The 21881-nt window shown below is 40.8% G+C and overlaps 1 protein-coding gene and 1 long non-coding RNA gene across 2 annotated transcripts; one reads left to right on the forward strand and one right to left on the reverse strand.

Annotated features, from left to right (window-relative positions):
* Positions 1-123: 123 nt before the first annotated feature.
* On the forward strand, positions 124-12012 carry LOC134468286 (uncharacterized). Its single transcript, XM_063222228.1, has 6 exons — positions 124-231; positions 5353-5420; positions 5799-6098; positions 6424-6756; positions 7354-7641; positions 11996-12012. The coding sequence occupies exons 1-6, from the start codon at positions 128-130 to the stop codon at positions 12010-12012; spliced, it is 1110 nt and encodes a 369-aa protein (XP_063078298.1). The 5' UTR covers positions 124-127.
* A 7824-nt stretch (positions 12013-19836) lies between these two features.
* Positions 19837-21881, reverse strand: LOC134468691 (uncharacterized). The gene is made up of 3 exons (XR_010038890.1): positions 21797-21881; positions 20223-20303; positions 19837-20103 (listed from the first exon to the last, which is right to left on the reverse strand). It is a non-coding gene; the product is annotated as an uncharacterized LOC134468691 (long non-coding RNA).

Here is a 21881-nt window from a genome sequence, read left to right on the forward strand (position 1 = left end):
CCTATGAACCTCATCATCATTGGCCAATCGGTTATGATTTCACGCCCTGTTTCTACGTCATCGCTCCTGACTCCATCGCACTTCTGTTATCTACCCATCCTTTCTGTCCGATGCTTAGCGGTAATGGATGTGTATCGGGCTGTGGTGGAATTGTACGACTAGTTCCAGCGGTTCGTTTTCGCATCTTCTATTGATTCGCGCCAAAGCACGGGCGAGCGGACACGGGACCAGGTATGACAAGTTATGATTAGCCTATATATTAAACGTTCAGTATTGCATTGCATATGATTGATTCAACATGGTTTGGGGAATCTGTCGCTCAGGCTACTGTCCCCGGGATATCTTCGATAATGTGTGAAGTTTGTTACATTTCGTGAAACTTGTGACGATTAAAGACCGACATCGCATCAAGTTTTGCAAGTTTTACTGGGGCCTCAACTTCCGTATAGACCGGGCCGAGCCGGGACATAATCGCAAAGTTTTCCTGTCAAGGTTTTCTCAATGGATTCTTGTATGTTGGACCATACCGATCAAAAATAGCTTTTGCGCCGTCAAAAAAGTTGTCCGGAATCCAAGATGGCCGCCAGCAATTAAATATGGCCACCAGAATGCCTAAAACCAGTCCTATGTTGGAGGAAATTGTTCAAAGATCACTTTCTTTGGCCTAAGTTGGAGATTTATGGTGACTGAAATAATATTCTGTGGCTTAGAGATCATTATCTCATGTTGCAAATCCAAGATGGCTGCCAAAGTGGTCCCCTATACTAAAAATTGTTATATCTCCCGATCGAAAAGGGCTACAACTATAATTCTGGTGTCTATTCATATGTTTCCATGGTCTGTGAATCAATTTCTGCATGTATTTTGTGAATCTGACCATTTGTTTAATTGTGCAAATCCAAGATGGCCGCCAAATGTGTTCCCCTCAACCACAAACTGTATTATGTCCTGATCTAGAAGGGCCAAAACTATAATTCTGGTGTCTATTCATGTTTCCATGGTCTGTGAATCCATTTCTGCATGTATTTTGTGAATCTCGCCATTTGTTCTATCAGAAAATCCAAAATGGCCAACAATGCAGCCACCTCCACTTCAGGGAAACTGTGAAAGATTGGCTACACAGCAAGAATGAAATATGCATTGTAGTCAAGTGATATACTGTAGATGAGTGAATTCAGAAAAAAATAATGCATTTTATTAATATTCTGTGACTCGTAAATCATTAACCAGTACTTTCATCGTCTGAATCCAAGATGACTGCCAGATGTGGCCCTATGAAGTAGGATATCTCCTGTTCTACGAATAGTGTTTGGAATTCTAGTGCGTTTTCAATATATTTTCATGGTCCCTGAATCAATTTCTGTAGGTATTTTGTGAATCCGACTCCTGAAAGAAAATTCTAAATGGCAGACAGCGCCACCACCTCAACTTTGAGGAATGGCCATATGCACGCTATGTAGCAAGTATGATATTTGATTTGTGTGTGTGTGTGTGTGTGTGTGTGTGTGTGTGTGTGTGTGTGTGTGTGTGTGTGTGTGTGTGTGTGAGCGAGTGAGTGATACTGGTCCGAGTAAGCAGGGACAGGCAATCTGGATTGAGAAAGTGAGAAGATCCTGCCAGAATACCCTGCTTGTGCTGCTGACAAAGGTTATGTCACTAAATAGCTCATCAACCTGACTGAAGGGGTAATGTAATTAGGATCAGCTGGTACTTTAAATTGACTGGAGCAAATAGAGTATGTGATGGGGGCTTTAGTATTTGAACCCTGGATGTCCATTCTGTAGGTACAGTAAGACAGAGAGAGAGACTGTGCAAGAGAAAGAGACATGCATTTTCCATTAAAAAAGATGATTGCATAATATGATACGCATCGAGAAGATTGTGCGACACATGACGGAAAAACAGCTAGTGTTGTAGCGATGGTTTTATTCGGCAGGAGGAAGGTTGTTTCAATACATAGTTGATGAAAATGGTTTGAAGCGGTAGGCCTATAGGAAATCCACACAGGCACAGAAGCTATGACTGGACCTGGCTCAAGAGTTCCACCAGTTGATGAGGCTCATGTTTGCTCAAACTCCTGATGACAGTTTATTTTGCACAACTGAAATAATAAACAATAAATTAAAGAATAAAAAACTGATGGAAAAGGACCAGTGACAGACACAGAGAGTGTGCTTGTCCTTGCACTTGCTCTTGAACATGGTGCTGGTCTAGATGTATTCAAACTGATCCATTATTCCTGGCATGTGGTAAATAGGACCAACACCACAGAGTGAAAAAATCCCCCTGTCATGATGCTTGCACAATCATGCTTAACCGTCTTCACTGTGTACTATGGTTTGCAGGATGTCCGACAAACTGTCTATGACCCTTAGACCTCAAAAGAACAATCTAATCTAATCTTATCTAATAATGGTGCAAGTATCATGATGGGGATGTTTTTGTTCTATGTTGGTCCTGTGTACTGCGTACCAGGATCATGGATCAGTTTGAGTACAACAGGATACTGGAAGAAGTAATGTTTCCTTATACTAATGAGGAAAGGCCTTTGAAGTGGATGCCCAACAAGACAATGACCCTAAATACACCAGCAAGCGACCAAAATCATGGTTCCAGACAAACAGCATCCAACTGAGGGGCAGCACATTTCCCAGACCTAAATCTCATAGAAAACTGTTCACAGCTGTTCATATGGCAAAACCAAGAAATGCGGAGGGATTCTGGAATCTAGTACCTGGGCTGCAGTACCTGTTGACTGTTGTTAGACTTTGGTTGACTCCATGCACCATATATGCAAAGCTGTTTTCAGAAACCATGGTTGAGCAGTAAAATATTAATTTAGGATGCACAGCAAAGTTCAGTTATCAAAAATATATTCTTGTACAGAACATTTTGGAGTTTCCAAAGACAGTGCTGTTTTGAGCATAACTGAAATTTAGAGACTTTGGCTCCAAACATTCAAAGACTTAAGAGAGAAAAAACAACAACAAGTGTGACATATAAAATGTAATCATTCATCTGTACCCTATAGATTACAAATCAAATCAAACCAAAATTGCTGTGTAACAAGTCTTGACAGTTTCCCCACAGCGGAGGCAACATAATTTGTTATGATTTGTTATGCCACAAAATATACAGTCATGCCAAATGATTTGATAGCCACAGAATATTCATAAATTGCCTCTGAATTCATTCATCTATATCCCTAGCCTACAAATAAAATTTCATAATGGCTGTTTATCAAGTCTGAATCCAATCCAAAATGCTGCCATAAATGGATTCATAGACCATGGAAACCTATGAGTAGACCAGAGTATGCTGGTTAATAATTTGATAGCAACAGAATATTTGTAAAATGCATCTATGTTTCTAGACTACAAATGAAATGTCATACTGTGTCAAGTCTTTGACTGTTTCACCACAGCAGAGGTACTGGAATTGTCGGCCATTTTGGATTTTCTAACAGACTTAATGATTCAATTTGCAGCCCACCTGCATAAATACATTTATAGACATTGGAAACATGAATAAGCACCAGAATTATAGTTATGGCCCTTCTAGATCCAAACATAAGACAGTTTGTGGTTGAGGGGAACACATTTGGCGGCCATATTGGATTTGCAAAATTGAACAAATGGTCAGATTCACAAAATGCATGCAGAAATGGATTCACAGACCATGGAAACATATGAATAGACCCCATAATTATGGTTGTAGCCCTTTTCAATCAGGAGATATGACAGTTTAGTATAGGGGACCTCTTTTGGCAGCCATCTTGGATTTGCACAATGAGATAATGATCTCTAAGCCACAGAATATTATTTCAGTCACCATAAATCTCCAACTTAGGCCAAAGAAAATGATCTTTGAACAATTTCCTCCAACATAGGACTGGTTTTAGGTATTCTGGTGGCCATATTTAATTTCTGGCGGCCATCTTGGATTCCGGACAACTTTTTTGACGGCGCAAAAGCTTATTTTGATCGGTATGGTCCAAAGTACAAGAATCCATTGAGAAAACCTTGACAGGAAAACGTTGCGATTATGTCCCGGCTCGGACCAGTCTAGTATTATCGTCTCGCTCCTGTGGGGTCACAACAACAGGTTGTAGCCTACCCTGCGGAAAGCACATTTCCTCTGACCTGAACGGTGCGCTCTGTATTTGATAGGCTAATGCACAATAATCCAGTCTAGCCTATGCCACCGTTAAACTTCTTACTTTTGGGACGAGGCTTTTTTTTGCAAAGCATAGCCAAATGTTAAGCCTTTAACCATCCTAAATCTTACATCTAAATCTAAATCTCTGTCTAAATGAAGACATAGACCTATTGGTGCTTATCACCAATTTGAGCGCATCAATGCCAAGCCTAGTCCAGTCTAGTCAGTGTGCTGAATTTAGAGGTAAGGTACGTCTGCGAGTGACTGTTCGCATTCATGAAATCCTTGCACTTAACCCCGTTCAACGCGACGGTCGGGACATAGGCTATCTAACATAAACGGGTAGCGCGAGAAAAAAATATCAAAAGTTATGTCGTTTCAAATCGTGCCCAGTTAGTATTGTAACACAAAATGTAGCATACGGTCTCGTCGCCCTGCGTGGGCGGCACTGCACATTTTTAAATTGGCACGTACTTTTGCTTCACTCACGAGCAGCGCACGGAACTGTTTTGTCCCCACAACGACCTCAACAGAAGATGAAACATGATACTTACAAGAGCTGTTTTGCTTTGGCAGGTGTCAATGTTTGCTTAACTACTTAGGTGGGCAGGATAAGCAGCACAATTTTGTGTCTGTCCACTGGCTACTGGCAGTGCCTACTATGTCATGTTGATTTGTCTTCATGATGAATTCACACAGGCTACCCGATTTCATACTAATTTCCATCTGGCACTCTGGCCTACATCAGGCAAGTGAATAAGATTAATAAATGGTGATTTAATGTAAATAATATATTATAACATACGTTTAGTAGCCTATAGTAGCAGTCTATACGAGGCTACAACAGATTAACACTAGGCAATAAGATGCTACCCTAGGGTTGCCAACTGTCAATGAAAAAAATACGGGACACTTCATCGTGCCGGGGGTCTGGGGGTCGTCCCCCAGAAAATTTTGCATTTCTTAGATGTAATTTCCTGCATTCTAACGTCCCGTGTCCCGTTTCAGTTCAATACGGAACCCGTACTTTTATCTCTAAATACAGGACGATTCCGTATTTCAAGGGACGGTTGGCAACCCTATGCTACCCCCTCCTCCCCTCCCCCCATTTCCTATTTCTGAACATCTTCCTCGACACTTCAGGCTTTACATTGTGTTTTCCCCACTAATCAGAGATTGTCTTGTGTGTTTCAGGGCCATGGCAGGACAGGGTGTGTCCTTTGCTGGTTCTCTGCTGCTGGTCCTCACATGTCTCTCATGGAGTAAGTTCCTTCTTATTGACATGTATAATACTGCTAACAATTACATGTCTTGCTGTTTCAATGAGCTGTCTTGCTTGTCTTGCTTGCATGCTTTCATTATGTCCTGAATATTTGTATGTCTCTGCATGGTTATGTCCTGCATGTTATGTCTTAATCTTGTATGCCTTGCTTATTGTGGATATGTTGTCTTTTGTGAGTTGTTTGTTTTTGTCTGTATAGTGAGTCCTATGTAGTGCGTTTTTGCTGCTTTCTTGACTAGGGACCACTCCGTGTGACTACCCTAGTAAAATAAAGGAGAAATACAACAAATGAATAAATAAAAATAAAATCTGCCACAAGATTTCTTAACCAGTTGATTTCTCCCTCTGTTTTCCATAGCCCTTTCGTCCGCACAATATACTGCAAAGACAGCCGTACTGGATGACGATGTTGCGCTCACCTGCAACACGTTTTGCCAGGGCCCTAGGACATGGACGGATCTCGATGGAAATGAGGTGGCCCATTGTGAGGTGGATGGCCGTTGCAGATCCGCTGATGAAAACATCAAGATGTCGAATGACAGCAAGGACGGGAAACAGTCCCTCGACCTTGTCATCAGTCCGGTTCACTTCAATAATCAGGGATTCTACCTTGGGACATGTGACGGACACTATTGTGATAAGAAGCTTCAGGTTTTGGGTGAGTGATCTATTAGATTGATCTTTCTTTCTTGTAGTGTGCTTTGAGTAGATGAAATATTAACCTGTTAAGACAGTCACCGTGTTATAAATTTGCTGTTACCAGAATGGCAATGACCAAGTTGTAGTGCATTAGGCCCCCCCTGTGTTATGACGTAGTCCTGTAGGAGTATGGTACTTAACTTTTCAATGGTTATTACAGCTTGCCACTGGAGGTACGACGTGCATTAAGGGGCTATATTTGATTTCATATACGTTTAACAGGCTCTTGATATCATGTACCATGCTCTGAAAACTCATGTTGCTTCATATTTGTCTATGTTTAGCTCCTCAAAGAGTGATTGTGCACACTGGAGAAAATATCACCCTACCATGTCACGCTATCACAAAGAAGAACGAAATGGACCAAAATATCTACGGCTTGTGGGAGAAGAATGGTGAAATGGGTGTGAAGCTGGATGGCGGAGTTCTCACACATGGCGTCATTCCGATGGACAGAGGACTGATCTCCAGGGATGGCTACAAGAGGGGAGACCTGTCGCTTTCTCTCTCCTTCGTCCGTCCATCTGATGCAGGGCTGTACCAGTGCCATTACTCACCGAGGCGGGACACCGACAACTTTCAAGGGGCTCCAAACTCAGTGGTGCTTGAAGTACTTGGCAAGTGTTTTGTTTTTGTTTCTTTGTTTTCTGTTATCAGAGATTCCAGTCCTTTATTCAGGTTTCGTAAATCTTCCTATATTTTCCATTTAACATGCATGTAGGTGACTTTACTGAGTATTTGTACCTGTTTTGAATGCTTGGTCGGGCCAAATTTGTGCCAGGTTTTTTACTTTCTCAGCGTGTTCTTGACGCTTTTCCTAGTTTGTGTACATCACATTAAAGAGTTGCTTACATTGATAGCATTTTATAGAGATTTATTCATTCACAGAAGCTTGTGTGTGCAAGTGTGTGTGTTGTGGGGATGGTTTCTAAAGTCTCCTAGTTAATAAAGGCTACCGTAGAGCTGCAGTCAAGAATAACTGAAGGAGGGTTCAGATCGGAAGGTTGCAGCTTCGAATCCCATTTTATACATGACTGAAGTTCCCTCGGGTTAGGAACCTAGCCTCCCATAATTGTGATAGAGATTATTTATAACCCTCTGTGATGACTATTAGTCGCTTTGGATAAAAGCATCAGCTAAGTTTAATGTAATGTACAATGTAACTTTGTTGAAAGCTAGAGAGTTTATTTGATTTATTTGTTCCTGTCTTCCAGTTTCCACCTTTCAAGTCCAAGACGATGCTCCTGTAACGGTGCCGGTGATCTCCGACGGGCCAGTCGCCGTGACCTTCAAAGGTCATGATGGTGGCCCAGAGGACGAGGTTTGCACTCTGAGCGAGGGACTGCCACAGTGTAACCCTCAGCATGGTGGCATGTTCGCTATGCAAGACGGCAAACTCACTTTCACTCGCGGAATTTCAACTCGTGGCGAAGTTTACGTCCTGAAGGATGTGAACAAAGGTTACGTTATCTACCGCTTCAACGTCACCAGGGCTGCCAAAGGTACATCTCTTTTTTTGTAACATTTATACAACACTTGCTGACATTCCATGCAGAATGACTTGGTTTTGAAAGGGTATAGGTTACAGTCCCTGGAGAAATTTGACGTTAGGTAGCTCAAGGGCTCTTCAGCTATGGATGAAGCTCTTTCAAGATTGGAATGTCCAGTTGGTATGTTGCAAATGTGTCCACACTCTTATTGCATAGTATTATTAATAGCCATCGTATTTGAGTGAGTAGTTGGATATTTCATCCACAGAGTCTTAAAGGACCAGTTTAGTCAATTTCAATATGCTATTGTATTGCTCACGCTACCCTTGACTTGTAAGTACCTGGTGATGCCACATTTTTTGGCTCAGCCCTTTCCGAGATATGAGCTATTCTAATGGGGGCAGCGTTTGTTTACATTTTTTTTTTTAAATCACATAGGCCTACTCCAAATATTTTCCCTAAAGGTACCGCCGTTTGCTAGTTGTCTGCTGATGTTGTATAACCTTTTGGATGTTTTAAGGAATACATAAAAACGTTTTTTTGAAATTTAAACAAAGCGCTGCCCCCATTACAATGACCTCGGAAAAGGTTGAAGAAGGAAAAAAAAACCCTCGGGTACTGACAAGTCCAGGGTAGTGTGAGCATTACAACTGCATGTTGAAATTGACTGAACTGGTTCTTTAAGTGGTTCATAGGAATTATATTTTATTTTGATCGCTCACTTACATTTTATTTTCTCACTTTTAGCAATCATAATCCATAACCCTAACAAGACAAATGATTTTGTAGCATCGTCTGTAGACTGTCTGAGGACCAGTTTGATTATCCAGATATACTGTAGGTTTAAAAGCTAGCGAATTATGATGCCAGATTTCATGATGGAAATAGTGAAGTGTTGTTTTTTATCCTTTGCAGAGGCGTCATGGATTTGCTGGGGCACAGCCTTGAGCATCATTGCACTTCTCGGCCCAGCGCAGGTTATTTCCTGCATTCGCCATCAGGACCTGGCCACGTTGATCAGCAGTCTCTATACCTGGCTCATTGGACAAGTGAGAAGGAGGCGTAGCAACTCTGAGGAAGTTACTCATAGTCCAGTGCCACAGTCTGAGGAGGATGAAGAAGTTTCTCATAGTGAGGTGCAGCAGTCTGAGGAGGATGATGTCAAAATTTCTGTGGAAGTTGTAGATGAATTTGAATTGAAGACTGAATCCTCAACTCGCCGGATTGAAGAATGAGCTTTTAAGGAGTACGAAATGACTTTTTCGGGAAGTTTGAAAATGTTGGTCGGGACTCGGGGGAACACCATTGCAACTGCTTTGCATTTTGCCGTTTTCACACACAGGGCACCCCAACAGTTAAACACACTCATCTATTTCTCCCTTCTGCCACATAGTATATTTCATGCCATCTCTGGCACGTAGTGAGGGCCCGACTACCATGTTTCATTTTCCACACATATTCCTCCGTTTACTTCCCAAACAGCCTCAAAAACAAACAAGAACAAAAGGCCTCCTGCTCATCTGCCCCATGTGACGTGCACTTGCTTCAAGCGGACTCGAGAGCAATGGTTTGCACTCTATCCCCCAAAGCTGTGGGACCATGCATTGTAAACAGTGAGGGGGTTCTGTATATTTTTAATTGTATTTTGATATAGAGGGGTTTATTGTTATCTCCGCCAAGGAATTGTTTGTTGTGAATAAGAAGTACTGTAAGAGGTTTCCTTTCTAAACAGGGTCCCATTTCTGTTCTGGGGACTGTACTACAAAGCTGGTTCAGGAGTAAACCAGGTTAAGTGAAGAGGTAAACCATCTAATAGAAGAGTGAGGAGTCCTCCAGGCTCTTCTATTAGATGATTTACCTCTTAACTTAACCTGGTTTACTCCTGAATCAGCTTTGTAGTATAGGCCCCTGGAGAGTGATGGGGTAGGAGCCATGCTGTTATGCTGGATGTGAGTACCCAAATGTTATCCTTGATATTTTGACTGGCTAGATGCAATTGTTTTCCTGCTTGTGCATAGCAGGCATCTACAACATAATAACTGATAACCCATTAATTTTTGTTGGACATTTAGTTTTTGTAGTAGTTTATTTTTGCTTTATTATTATGGAATTTTGGGACTGCATTTTGCATTTCACCCCATGTGGGTATCTATGGAACTGCACTGATTTTAGTAAACCACCACTCATTTTTGTAAATTCTGCCTCCTGAGCCACCTTCCACACTCAAGTGTCCTGCCTTGCCTCACCCACACCCAGGGTTCCTGTTCGCCCCACTTGAAAAGGCATGGGGGAAAGTGTGTATGTGTTTGTGTGAGAGAGAGAAAGTTCAGTCCAGGCATTGGGAACATGTTTTTTTAATTTAAAAAAAAGCCAGTTTTTAATATGCTAGTTTTAAAATGTTTCGCAACAACATTTATTTATTTTTGTATATTGAGGTCAGTGAGTTGGTGTAAAGCACAATATGAATTGATGTCCTTAATCTTGGTACCTTAGACTCAAGTCTGGTGTCAAGCCTCAAGTTACTGTTTATATTACCTGACCAAAAATAAGACTTGAGACTTGACCTGGACTTGGAAGTTAAAAACTTAGAACTTGACTTGAAACAAATGACTTGAAAGACTTAATTTATTGTGCCACAAAAGTGAGTACACCCCTTGTGTTTCTACAGATTTTTATGTATTATCTTTTCATTGACAACATTAAAGAGATTTCACTTTGACACAATGAAAAGTAGCCAGTATACAACTTGTGTTTTAATTAATTGTTTATTCAAAATACAGCCATTATCAGATAATGTAGGCTACCCACAAAAGTAAGTACACCACCCTATGTTAAACTCCCATAGCAGTATAGAGAGTGTCGTAATCTGCATCAGCAGCCACAGTACATGATGACATTCATGTTTCTCATGGTGAAATTCAGCTTTCCAAAGATGACGGCATTCATGCAGCCCCACTACCATGCTTGACCGTAAACATGGGGCACTTTTTGTTTATCTTGGTCTCATCAGAGACAAACAGAGGGACACTGTGTGAGATTTGTTGTTGTTTATTTCAAGAATTCATGCTGCCCGTTCACTAATGTTACCTTTTTCTAGAATACTTACCACCACCATCAAATTCTAAGTATTCATTATGACTGGGAAAATTGCACTTTTCATGCATGAAAAGGTGGATCTTCTCCATGGTCCGCCGTTTTTAGCTGCAAAAATGACTCTACTTGGACCATACTAGAAAATATTTGTTTATTACTCAGAAAACTTTCATGTAAAGATCAAATTTGGCAATAGGCAGCCCAGTTTCAATGAGCAGCATAGTTGCAGTACCTTTTTTGACCATTTCCTGCACAGTGTCCCTTTAAGGATACATTTCTGGACCCATGCTCATGTGCTCTACTGTACTGACACCACGTTAAACACATTTCCTTTAGACAGTTTCAAGCATGTGTGGTGGTCTGGTGGTGGTAACAAAGTGAATATCAGAGAAAAGTGCCCCATGCTCACAGCCAAGCATGGTAGGGGGACTGCATGAATACGAACAGCTGTTGTCAACATTCGGAAGCTGAATTTCATGTATGTCAACATGTACGGTGACCACTGAAGCAGATCATGATCCTCTTAGTCCATGGGCCGGAGCAGAAGTTGGTATCACCTGGGGTGGCAAAGTCTATCTATGTTTTTTGTAATCCTCCATGCCTGAGGGACATTATTTGGTATGATAGCCCTCTGGAAGTGGTAGCTTTCCTATATTTTTACTCACTTTTATAATGACACCCAGTGCATTTTGCAATACATGCCTATATATGGATGTATGGAAGTGTCTGTGATGATGGGATATATTTTTATTGATGTTACATCACATGTAGACACCTTAGGGATTTTAAAAATATACAGTTTTGATGGATAATGTACTTTCCTATGAATTATATAGGTCAAAATATATCCGTCATACACTTTTTCAGCAATATAATGCAAGGTTAGATTGATGCAGAAGCCTGTAGGAGGGTGGGTCAAATCCTAATATTTGCTATATCATATCTGTAGGGTGTGGGCTTTCAGAAAATATTTGGCTTTGCTAGTTTAATATAAATTATACACCTATTTAGGCCAAAAACCCATAACTGTCTAATGGATTTCAATGGAAATCAATGCATTTCAATGTAATCCCAAACACATTACATAACTAAGGTATAGAGGAATGTAGGAAGTTGGGAGATGTCACAATGCACATTATATCACATCTGGAGTGTGTAGACCTCGGAAAATAAATGGATTGGATAGCTCGTAAAGGTAGGGTCTGGGATTCCGGTAGTCCAAATCATCATCTTCGTCTGTGTAATCCTCTATGTAATCTTCGAACTCCATCAGAACTGTTGAGTGGATGATCAGTACGGCTACGTGTGTGTGCAGAAGGAATTTGTGCGTCGATAAAGCTTGTCCACGACTTGTTTAGGGAAGTAGGGGGGCGGGGTTCCTCTTGCGTTCTGCAGAGTGAGCGTCGGCTGTATATTTCCGCACCGAAAAATAGTTCCTACACCGAAATGACCACCACAAGCCCTCCACGTTGATATGCTCAGTCCTTTGCACTCTGCGCGAGAGAGCACTGCTCAGACAGTAATTGCTGGGCACAGACCTGTATTAACGTGTTGCTGGGGAAATCAAGTGATTTATTCACTTTGGCCAAAGTCTTTGGTGTGGCGCCGCTGGGTTGCATGAATCTACGCGCACCTTAGTAGTTGTCAGTGGTGACAGATTCGGACAATGGCTGGATCATCAGGAAAACTCTTCCACACACTTATTTAACCCTCGGGAATGCGGGCAGACACTTAATTTGGCCTAGGGGTGGCGTATCCCTTTAATAGAAATTACTCAGTTATTTTATACCCACACCTCATGGCCGTCCATTAAAAATCAATGCATTTCAAAGTACAATGTACTTTACAGAACTTAAGTACGGATAGAGGAAGTTGGGAGACCCCAGGGGGATAGGTTGGATTGCAACTTTTGCTATATCATATCATACTGTATATAAGGTATGCTGCTATTTTAGGCCTAGGACTCATGATTGTCCAATGGATTTGAATGAAAACCAATGCATTGCAAAGTAATGCAAAGTATATTAGAGAAATGTGTTGTAGAGGAATGTAGGAAATTGGGAGTTGTCCCAATGCATATTATATCACATCTAGAGTATGTAGACCTTTAGAAAGTATATGGACTAGATCAATGATTCTCGAACTTTAGGCCTGGGCCCACTGGTTGGCCCTTACTGTATTCCAAGTGGGACTTGAAATAATTTTCTAAAAATCAAAATCATATTTGTTTGTAATGTATGTTTTGTTTTATTTATTCAGTCAGTGATGAGCCCTGGAGAAGTATGAACATTTCAAGGGGACCCCGAGTTGGAATAGGTTGGGCACCCCTGGATTAGACAGTTTGATACACATTACAGAGTTATTTAGACCCAAACCTCATAGCCGTCCATTGAAAATCAAAGCATTTCCAGGTAATGCAAAGTGCATTACAGAACTAAGGTATAGCTCAATGTAAGTTGACAGATCTCTCAATGCACATTATATAGCTACTGTAGACCTTTGGAAAACAAATGGGCTTGATATGCAGTACAGTTATTTTAGACTCAAAACTCATCTAGCCATTGAAAATCAAATCAAACTAGGCTATATTACAGAATGAAGGTAGGTCTAAAGTGTAACGGAGAAAACTGGAAGATGCTATTGTAATTGCACACACATCAGTTTCAAGAACAGTACATGGAGATCCTGCATAACAGTATTTTCATTTTGTCTGGAACTAAACTAGACCATTACTTTTTTGAAAATGTATCTTTTTTAAACATACCGTACAATCTGACTTGCTGGGTATGTTGGGTGTGTTGACTGCTGTAGTGTCAAAGACAGATAAGACTAGGTACATCATGATACAGACAGAAATGGCAATCATGCACATTGATACTGTTCAAAGGGCGGCATGTCTCGGTAACACACAGCATGACCTGACACTAAATCCAAACAGCAAAGCTGGAAAAAAGAACCTCCATGTAATCTTCCTGGATCTTGCTGATGTCTTTGGCGCCATGCCCCATGAGCTCAGTGATGTGCCCCCCATTTAAGAAAGTCCCCATTTGAACAGTAACTTGAAAGAGGACTTTCAGCTTACATCAAGATGTGGCTTGAAGTTTCAAGATGCCCATCACCAATCTCACAACTTGCAGTGCAACAAGGCATGACTACAGATGACACTAAATTCAGACATACTGTATTGTGAGTCCAGAGATCAGTGGTGAGGGAAAAGGCATCACTTGTGGTTACTTAGTGCAAGTGGAGACCTGCAATGGGAATGAGGCAGCATCAGCTCCCAAGAAGGCTGGATATATTGGTGTATCCTTCAGTTTCCTATTCATACAGCCATTTCCTTTGGAGATTGCCTCCACATGCCCTCAGACAACCAGCTTATTATTGAGTACATTGTACCATGGAAAGGTACATCGCAACTGGGAAATTGAAGTTTGCATTGAAGAGGTTAGATGCAGAAGGTTTGTGGCAATATACATCACCAAAACGTCTGAGGGATGTGGGAAGCAAGGGTCTCACAGCCACCAAAAGCACAGGTATGATCACCCTGTCACTTCCCAGTAAGGGTTTACAGTATGAAGTTCAAAGACACCCTCAAAAGCCAGAGGAACTGAGCCAGAGGCCCTTAGTGTCATTTGCTCTAAAATCAACTCATTACTCAGAAATTGAAACTGTTCATGAAACTTACCCCTATCATTCTCCAATATGTTGTGCCAGCAACCAGCAATCACCAATGATGCTGATTGGATGGGGGAAAAGCCACAGGACCCAACAAATGGCAAACAGCTCCTAAATTCAACTTCATCATTTATCATTCACCATGTTTTCTATACAGCTATAGCGCAAACACTGAATCTCTTCATGACTGGGTTTTTGGAAGACTAGATATAATAGCCCAACCTGGCTGATTATGATAATAGTGATGGATATTGAAAATTGTAATTCACACACATTATAATTTGTTAAAACAACATACCATAGGTGCAATTGCCATGTTATATGTGAAGGATTCTGAATGCACTATTTGCATTCTTTTCATTGAACAGTTAGTGTCATTAAATGCTAATTTCTGTGAGTGAGCTGACAATTGACATTCTGAGAGTTACGTATCCTCTTGACCTCTTGCCTTGTCCTAATTAATCTTGTTTTCAAACACTTGAGTGTCCACCTCCTGTAGACTCAAGTTGAGCCATTTTTGCAACCAAGACACTATGGTCTCTATCAAGATCTAATATGCCTGGTCAGCCATTGAATAGTACTTTCTGAAAATAACATCCACATGCCCATCAACTAATCATCCACAGGGTGTCAGAAACTTTTTCCATAACTGCAAGTAGGCTATATGATAAAAGGAGACCAGGCAACATTTTTTCACTTCATGGGTGACCCAATACTACCAGTGCTTATGGGTTTGAAGTTCAACAAAACAAAATTGCCAAAAGAAAATATCATTTCATGTAACAAAGTAAGCTTGATCAAGTTTGTATCGATAGCACTCTGGCCCATTTTAGGACATTTTAGCTTGCATCTCCAGCACATGCCTACCATCACTTTAATTTATTAGAAATAGGCCTATAGGCTAAATGTGTCCTGACCCACTGACCTAAAAAAAAGATTATTTAACATAATGTATGTAACTTAGGTTTTCTAAAGATCCATTGGATGTGACATGTGTGTTGTGATATCTCCCAACTTCCTACATTCCTCTACCTTAGTTCTACAATGTAATTGCAGAATGTGCATTTGCAATGCATTTCAATGGTCAGCATCTAAAGTAACGGAATTATGTGCATTTAGCAATCTAATCCATATATTTTCCAAAGGTTCATAATGTGCATTGAAACATCTCCCAACTTCCTCTATCCCTACATAAGCTCTGTAAAGTCCTAAAGATTTCATACTTTTAAATGCATTGATTTTTAATGGACGGCCATGAGTTGTGGGTCTAAAATAAGTGGGTTATTTGTAGTAAGCTATCCAATCCATATATTTTCTTAGGTCTATACACTGTAGATGTGATATAATGTGCATTGAGGCATCTCACAACTTCCTACATTCCACTATACCTCAGTTATGTAATGTGCTTTGCATTACATTGAAATGCATTGATTTCCATTGAAATCCATTGGACAGTTATAGGTTTTGGGCCTAAATAGGTGTATAATTTATATTAAACTAGCAAACCCATATATTTTCTGAATGCCCACACCCTACAGATATGATATAGCAATCATTGGGATTTGACCCACCCTCCTACAGGCTTCTGCATCAATCTAACCTTGCATTATATTGCTGAAAAAGTGTACGACGGATACATTTTGACTTATATAATTCATAGGAAAGTACATTATCCATCAAAACTGTATATTTTTAAAATCCCTAAGGTGTCTACATGTGATGTAACATCAATAAAAACATATACCATCATCACAGACACTTGCATACGCCTACATCCATATACAGGCATGTATTGCAAAATGCACTGGGTGTCATTATAAAAGTGAGTAAAAATATAAGAAAGCTACCACTTCCAGAGGGCTATCATACCAAATAATGTCCCTCAGGCATGGAGGATTACAAAAAACATTGATAGACTTTGCCACCCCAGGTGATACCAATATGTGAAAATTTGGCCTCTGGCTCATGCCCTATCTGTATGACAGTGTAATCACTTCTGTGGATACATTTTCTGACATTAATATTTGAATTATTTTTAGTGACCAATAAATTGAAGTTGTACACTGGCTACTTTTCAATGTGTCAAAGTGAAAACTCTTAAATAGTAAAAGGGGGAAGAATCTGGTGCCACACGGATGTCTATTTTTTGTTACTTGTTTTTTCAGTGCTTTCAGTCCTGCTCTGGTTGCACCGGGTTGTTAATTTAGAAGCGCAGAGTGCGTATCTCCTTTGATTGAACATTTTTCAATGTTGTCCCATGAAAAGATAATGTTTATAAATCTACAGAAATGTGAGGGGTGTGGCCTACTCACTTTTGTGACACGGTTCATGGTTGGTTTGTTGCCATAGGTGAATGTAAAGCACATGCAACTGCTTTTGTGGAAATACCTGTACATACTCTGCCTTACCTCTCCATGTACAAATAAACATTAAACTGCCTTACATAATATTTGCATTTGAATGTATCGTTTTCAAGTATTGCACCTTACTGTAGGCCTAGAGCTCTGCTGTAGGCCTAGTGTCCTGTAGAAGAGTGAAGCTAGTGATGGAAGCACTAAGGTGCAAGAAAACACTGAGTCGTTATTGCAGTTACGTAGGCCTAGCTTTATTATTTAACAAGGAGTTTAAAATACATTTCATTTTTCGCAGGACAGTATCAAAAACAGTCTGACACTTGTCAGTTTAACACTGCAGAACAACATGAAGGAAATTGGCACAATTGTCCTTAACCACAAGAAACAACACATGATGAAAAGAAACAGTAATGAAATGCCAAAACCAATAGTTATAGGTGTAAAATCTGTGTGTGTCTGTGTCATATTATTCTGTGGTGTGAAGATCATAATGTAAAGTAGCCTAGGCTACCGCCGGTAATAGGAATGGTGGAGTGACACACCGTAGCCTACAGACGGCAGAGAGCCCACAGACTTGGATAACGCCAGACGACAGACCACAGTGCAACTTCCTTTTCTTAAACCTCCCCTGTCCCCCTTTCCCTTCAGAGTTACTGTAACCTTCCCTTTTGTGTCAGCTGTGCAATTATATACACCAAGTAGAAAAGAATCAGGAATGACTTGAATGCAGTAACTACGAAAAAATCTACAAAAAAGATAATTAGGCCTAACAGTAGCCTACATACAGTAATATCACTTATTTTACAAAAACACTTCCCTCTCAAGTTGTCTTTGTGATCATGGTCGTAGCCAGCATTGAGGTCAGGGAGGTCCGGACCTCCCTAACTTTTCAGGGAAAATAACTTATTTTTAAAATCTCCGCTTTTGTTTAGACGTGTCCTGACGTTTGTATGGACATCGCTTTCGTGTATGGGTGTAGCAAAAGAGCAAATGGCTTGGGGGTACCCCGGACAAAAAAAGGCTGGGAACACTGGCTTATGGGGTGTCTGCTGACGTTGCATAACGTTTGAAATTAAGTTAAATTAAGACTTATCAAACAAACCAACCAACTATGGTTTTGAGAAATGCACGTCTGTATTGCCGCCACCAGCACTGAGGACCCCATTGCTCACCAGAGCATTCAAGGAGAGCTGAAAGTCTGGATCCACCCTTCAATTGAGGACATAGGACAAGCTCTTTAAGACCGCAAGCAAAACTTTATTTTCTCACATAAATCATTTGTGCCCCCAAAATGCATTGTGTAAGGCATTGTGGCATTGTGTAAGGCCTGCCAGTCAAAATGTGTAGATGTTTCGTCACTATTATAACAGAATTCAACTATTCACACTGTATAAAAATGTCATTGACAAAAGTTGGTTTGGTTTGGGGGGTCCATGCCATTTATCTCTGTTGCAAGGAATGAGCCAAACTTCTGGAGAAAAACTGTAGGCCTAATGGAATTCTGAAAGTATGCCTATTATGATCTTGACTGCTTTGGACAATTGTGTTTAGACTATTTTGCACATGTTGACTTTCACAATGAAATCATTCTGACATCTTTTTGAGATTACATCCATTATACTGAGAATGGGCCAATTCCTTTAGATAAGCAAGACATATTTATTTGAAAAATATGCTCTAGGCCAGGGGTCCCCAAACTTTCTGGGTCTGAGGGCTACCAAGGGCTTACCGAGGGCTACCCGAGGGCAACTTTTGTTAAAAATCCTCTACTGATGTCTTGGCATCATTCTCAAATCACACTACCATATTTAAATCAAGAAAATCATTAACTATGACTAAAATCAGGTAGTCGTCACTGTTGATTAACATCCTCGGTGGGCACCTTAGAAGCTCCTGGAGGGCTACCTGGCGCCCACGGGCACAACGTTGGTGACAACTGCTCTAGGCTATGTGTGCTCATTGTGTTAACAGTAGGCTACGTGGTTCTACGTGGTTGGCCACTGCGTGATGAAGAATGAAGGGTTATGCCTCGAGATCAGCGTCACTGCATCATGATGCAGTGAACCGCGCAGTTAACGGAGTGAAGCCCCCCCCATCACGCAGGTACTCTGGGGCACCTCCCCAAAATTGTGTCTCGACGCAGGGCAAGTACAGTTCGCTGCGGCACGAAGCCAGTTGGACGTCCCTAGGGACATTCATCTGTGAGTTGGACGCCCCTAGGGACGTTCATCGAACAAGCTGATTACGTCACACGTCCAAGTAACTCGCCTCGTAACCGTAAATGTTTAAACCGTAAAATGTAATGTAAAATTCATTTAAATTTGAATCCATATAATGTTTGAGGAATTCCTCAAGCTACCGGAATACAATAAATAATGTATTTAATGTTTCTAAACTTTAGTAGCAGGTCAACGAAAAGCGTGCAAGACTGATTTTCGTTCTTTTTCATGTTCATATTCAAATAGTGTGGTAATAGGCCGATAGGGCCTATCTTTGTTTTTATTTGAACTTTGCTAGCGGCATGATTTCACATTCGAATTGTTTAATCTACTTCGAGGTTCCACGCTGCACAAGGCATTAAAAGCTGAATAATAACATGTTTATGCAATAAAACATTAGGATACTCGAAATGTGTTGTGCTTTGTGATTGATGTTGCACTAGTAGGCTACCCTACGCCGCCCGAGTGTACTAGAACGTTGGCCGCGTTTTAAGTCTGTATTCTGGGGTGGGTCAATCACTTGATAGTTACAATGCAAACATCAACTGTGACATTTATACCCGAGTCTCATCGTCCTTGTGTATTAGGCCTAAGTTATTACACAATAGGCCTAACACTTGAATGACTGGGTTCATGAAATCATGACTATTATACCAACGGCAGCATACAATTATTAACTGTTTTACAATCCTGTTAGCTGGTTCCTGCTCTGTGCAAGTTTTCTGTTGCCCAGTCTTGCACTTACGTCTATAGGCCTATATGTATAGGCATTCATTTCTTTATATGACCAGCACATGTTAAGACATTGACTAATAAAGCAGACTTGAATTGTTCATTAGGAAGAAGTTGAGACGGAGAGGTTGAACAATGTTTGTATAATAATGATGATTTATTAATCTTAGCACATGAAATCTCAAAATAAGCAGGTTGGGTTGCTTGAATAATCTTGAGCCTTGATAGGGTCACTCCGATAATCTTGCCACCTCCTCTTCGCCCACGGTCTCCATTGTTCCTACTTCATGGCCTTTGACTTGCCCATCTGCTTCCTTACGTCTAGCCCATGGCCCTCATGCTCATGCCTTGCTCGTCTGCTTGGAACACCAACACACACCTGCACACAAGAGCACAATCCACTCCACCGGCAACACACAACTTTGAAATGGAGCATCCATATCCTGCTATAGAAAACCACATTGAGATTGTATGTGTGTACAAATGTTAATCATGCAGGCCACCCTCCAGTGTTACTTACTGACAGTTTGGTTACAGGTGAAAGGAAGTGCAGCAACACGTCAAGCTGTTTTTCTGATGTCCCGAATTCTGCATCTTCGACCTAAAAAGACATTAGATTAAAACTTAACTTTTCATACATTTTCACCCATGTGCAAAACCGTGTCTTATCTTTAGGCCTCGTGACTCTTTCAGACCGCCATGCAACCAAATCACAAAGCCTTATCCAAATACATCAAATCACTAACACGTATTCATATCTTTCATTTCGCCTGGTATCTTCTCCTGCGGCCTTGTGGCTCTGTATCTCCAGGCAGACTTGACCTGAAAGAGGTAAACAACATTCATACTGCACTAATTAAGTGACTCAGAGTCAGAGGTGTCAAAAGTAAAAGTAAAAAAAAAGAAACAAAGTTTCCTTCCTACACAAGTAACTTATCTGAGTAAACACAGTAGATCTGTGTACTTGTCTGGCGATCAGCTAACTGTGCACTGGTTGGATCAAGTTTATGGTGGGTCCTTGTCAGGTTTTCAGTGTTTTTTAGTACAGTCCATCTATCCCGTTAGTTACAATGGAGTAAATGCTGTAACAGCTATGTAATAGGCCTACCATGTGCAAGTGTTGTAATTACACCACAAAAGTACTTTTACTTTTGACATCTCTGCTCAGAGTTGAGTTAACACAGAAATGAAAACACGATTAATTAAAACATCATTACATAATTGGTCATAATTGGTTTCTGAAAACAAAGAAATTGTTAATCCGGGTTATGAGGTGAGGCCACCATCCCTTCCCCCATAGCACCAGCTAGATGAAATCAACAAGATTAGGATATCATCACAGATTCTGAAAGAGATCATGGTCATGTATTATGAATTATTTAAATAGAACATTCAAGAAAACAAAAAGGTTTTGCTGTTTACAAAAAAATAAATAGTTTTTTCTTCAAAACAAAAGGGACAACAGAACAGAACAGAACATTTGCCCTGAAATATACATCCCCCACCCACCCCTATTTACAACTCCCCCCATCTAGAACAGAACACTCCCAGCGCAGCAGTAGCCAGGGGCCAGTCGTCGTCGGCATAAAAGCCGCGTAGCACGCGATAAAGACACTCTGCCGTGCAAGAATAGCCAACTAACACATGGCAAACACTTCACTTTGAAACGGCCTCGAAGAATAGCCATCAAACTATGTGCCAAATAGTTAGCCACGTGCTATAATATGCGATCAACGACCACGTCCGGATCTTTCGTTGACATTGGTGTAATACATTAGTGTTTAATTAAACAAATCTAGGCACTCTCATTCTTGGTTTAAAAAGCTTTGAATACAGCTAGTTCACGATGGAACTGTTAAGTTTATTTCCATTTGCCGAAATACGTCTAAAGCTGAGATAACCGCGGTTTGTCAGTAAGGCTGGCTGGCTAGCACATTCAAGTAACTTACATGCCACCAGCAAACAAACGAACGCAAGGAGACAGCCGAACAATATCGATATCGATGTGCAATACACAAAAAACACTGTTCGAAAATATTAAAACATCATTGATGACAAATATCATGTTAGCATGGACGTGTATTTCTCACTTACTGTCATTGTATTTTCCGTGATTTCGTCTGCGAGGTTCGTTGTCCGCTTCGGCTACTTCGCCGTGCCGGTGACCCTATCAATATGG

The sequence above is a fragment of the Engraulis encrasicolus genome, chromosome 18, assembly GCF_034702125.1.
Source record: "Engraulis encrasicolus isolate BLACKSEA-1 chromosome 18, IST_EnEncr_1.0, whole genome shotgun sequence".
NCBI lineage: Eukaryota > Metazoa > Chordata > Actinopteri > Clupeiformes > Engraulidae > Engraulis > Engraulis encrasicolus.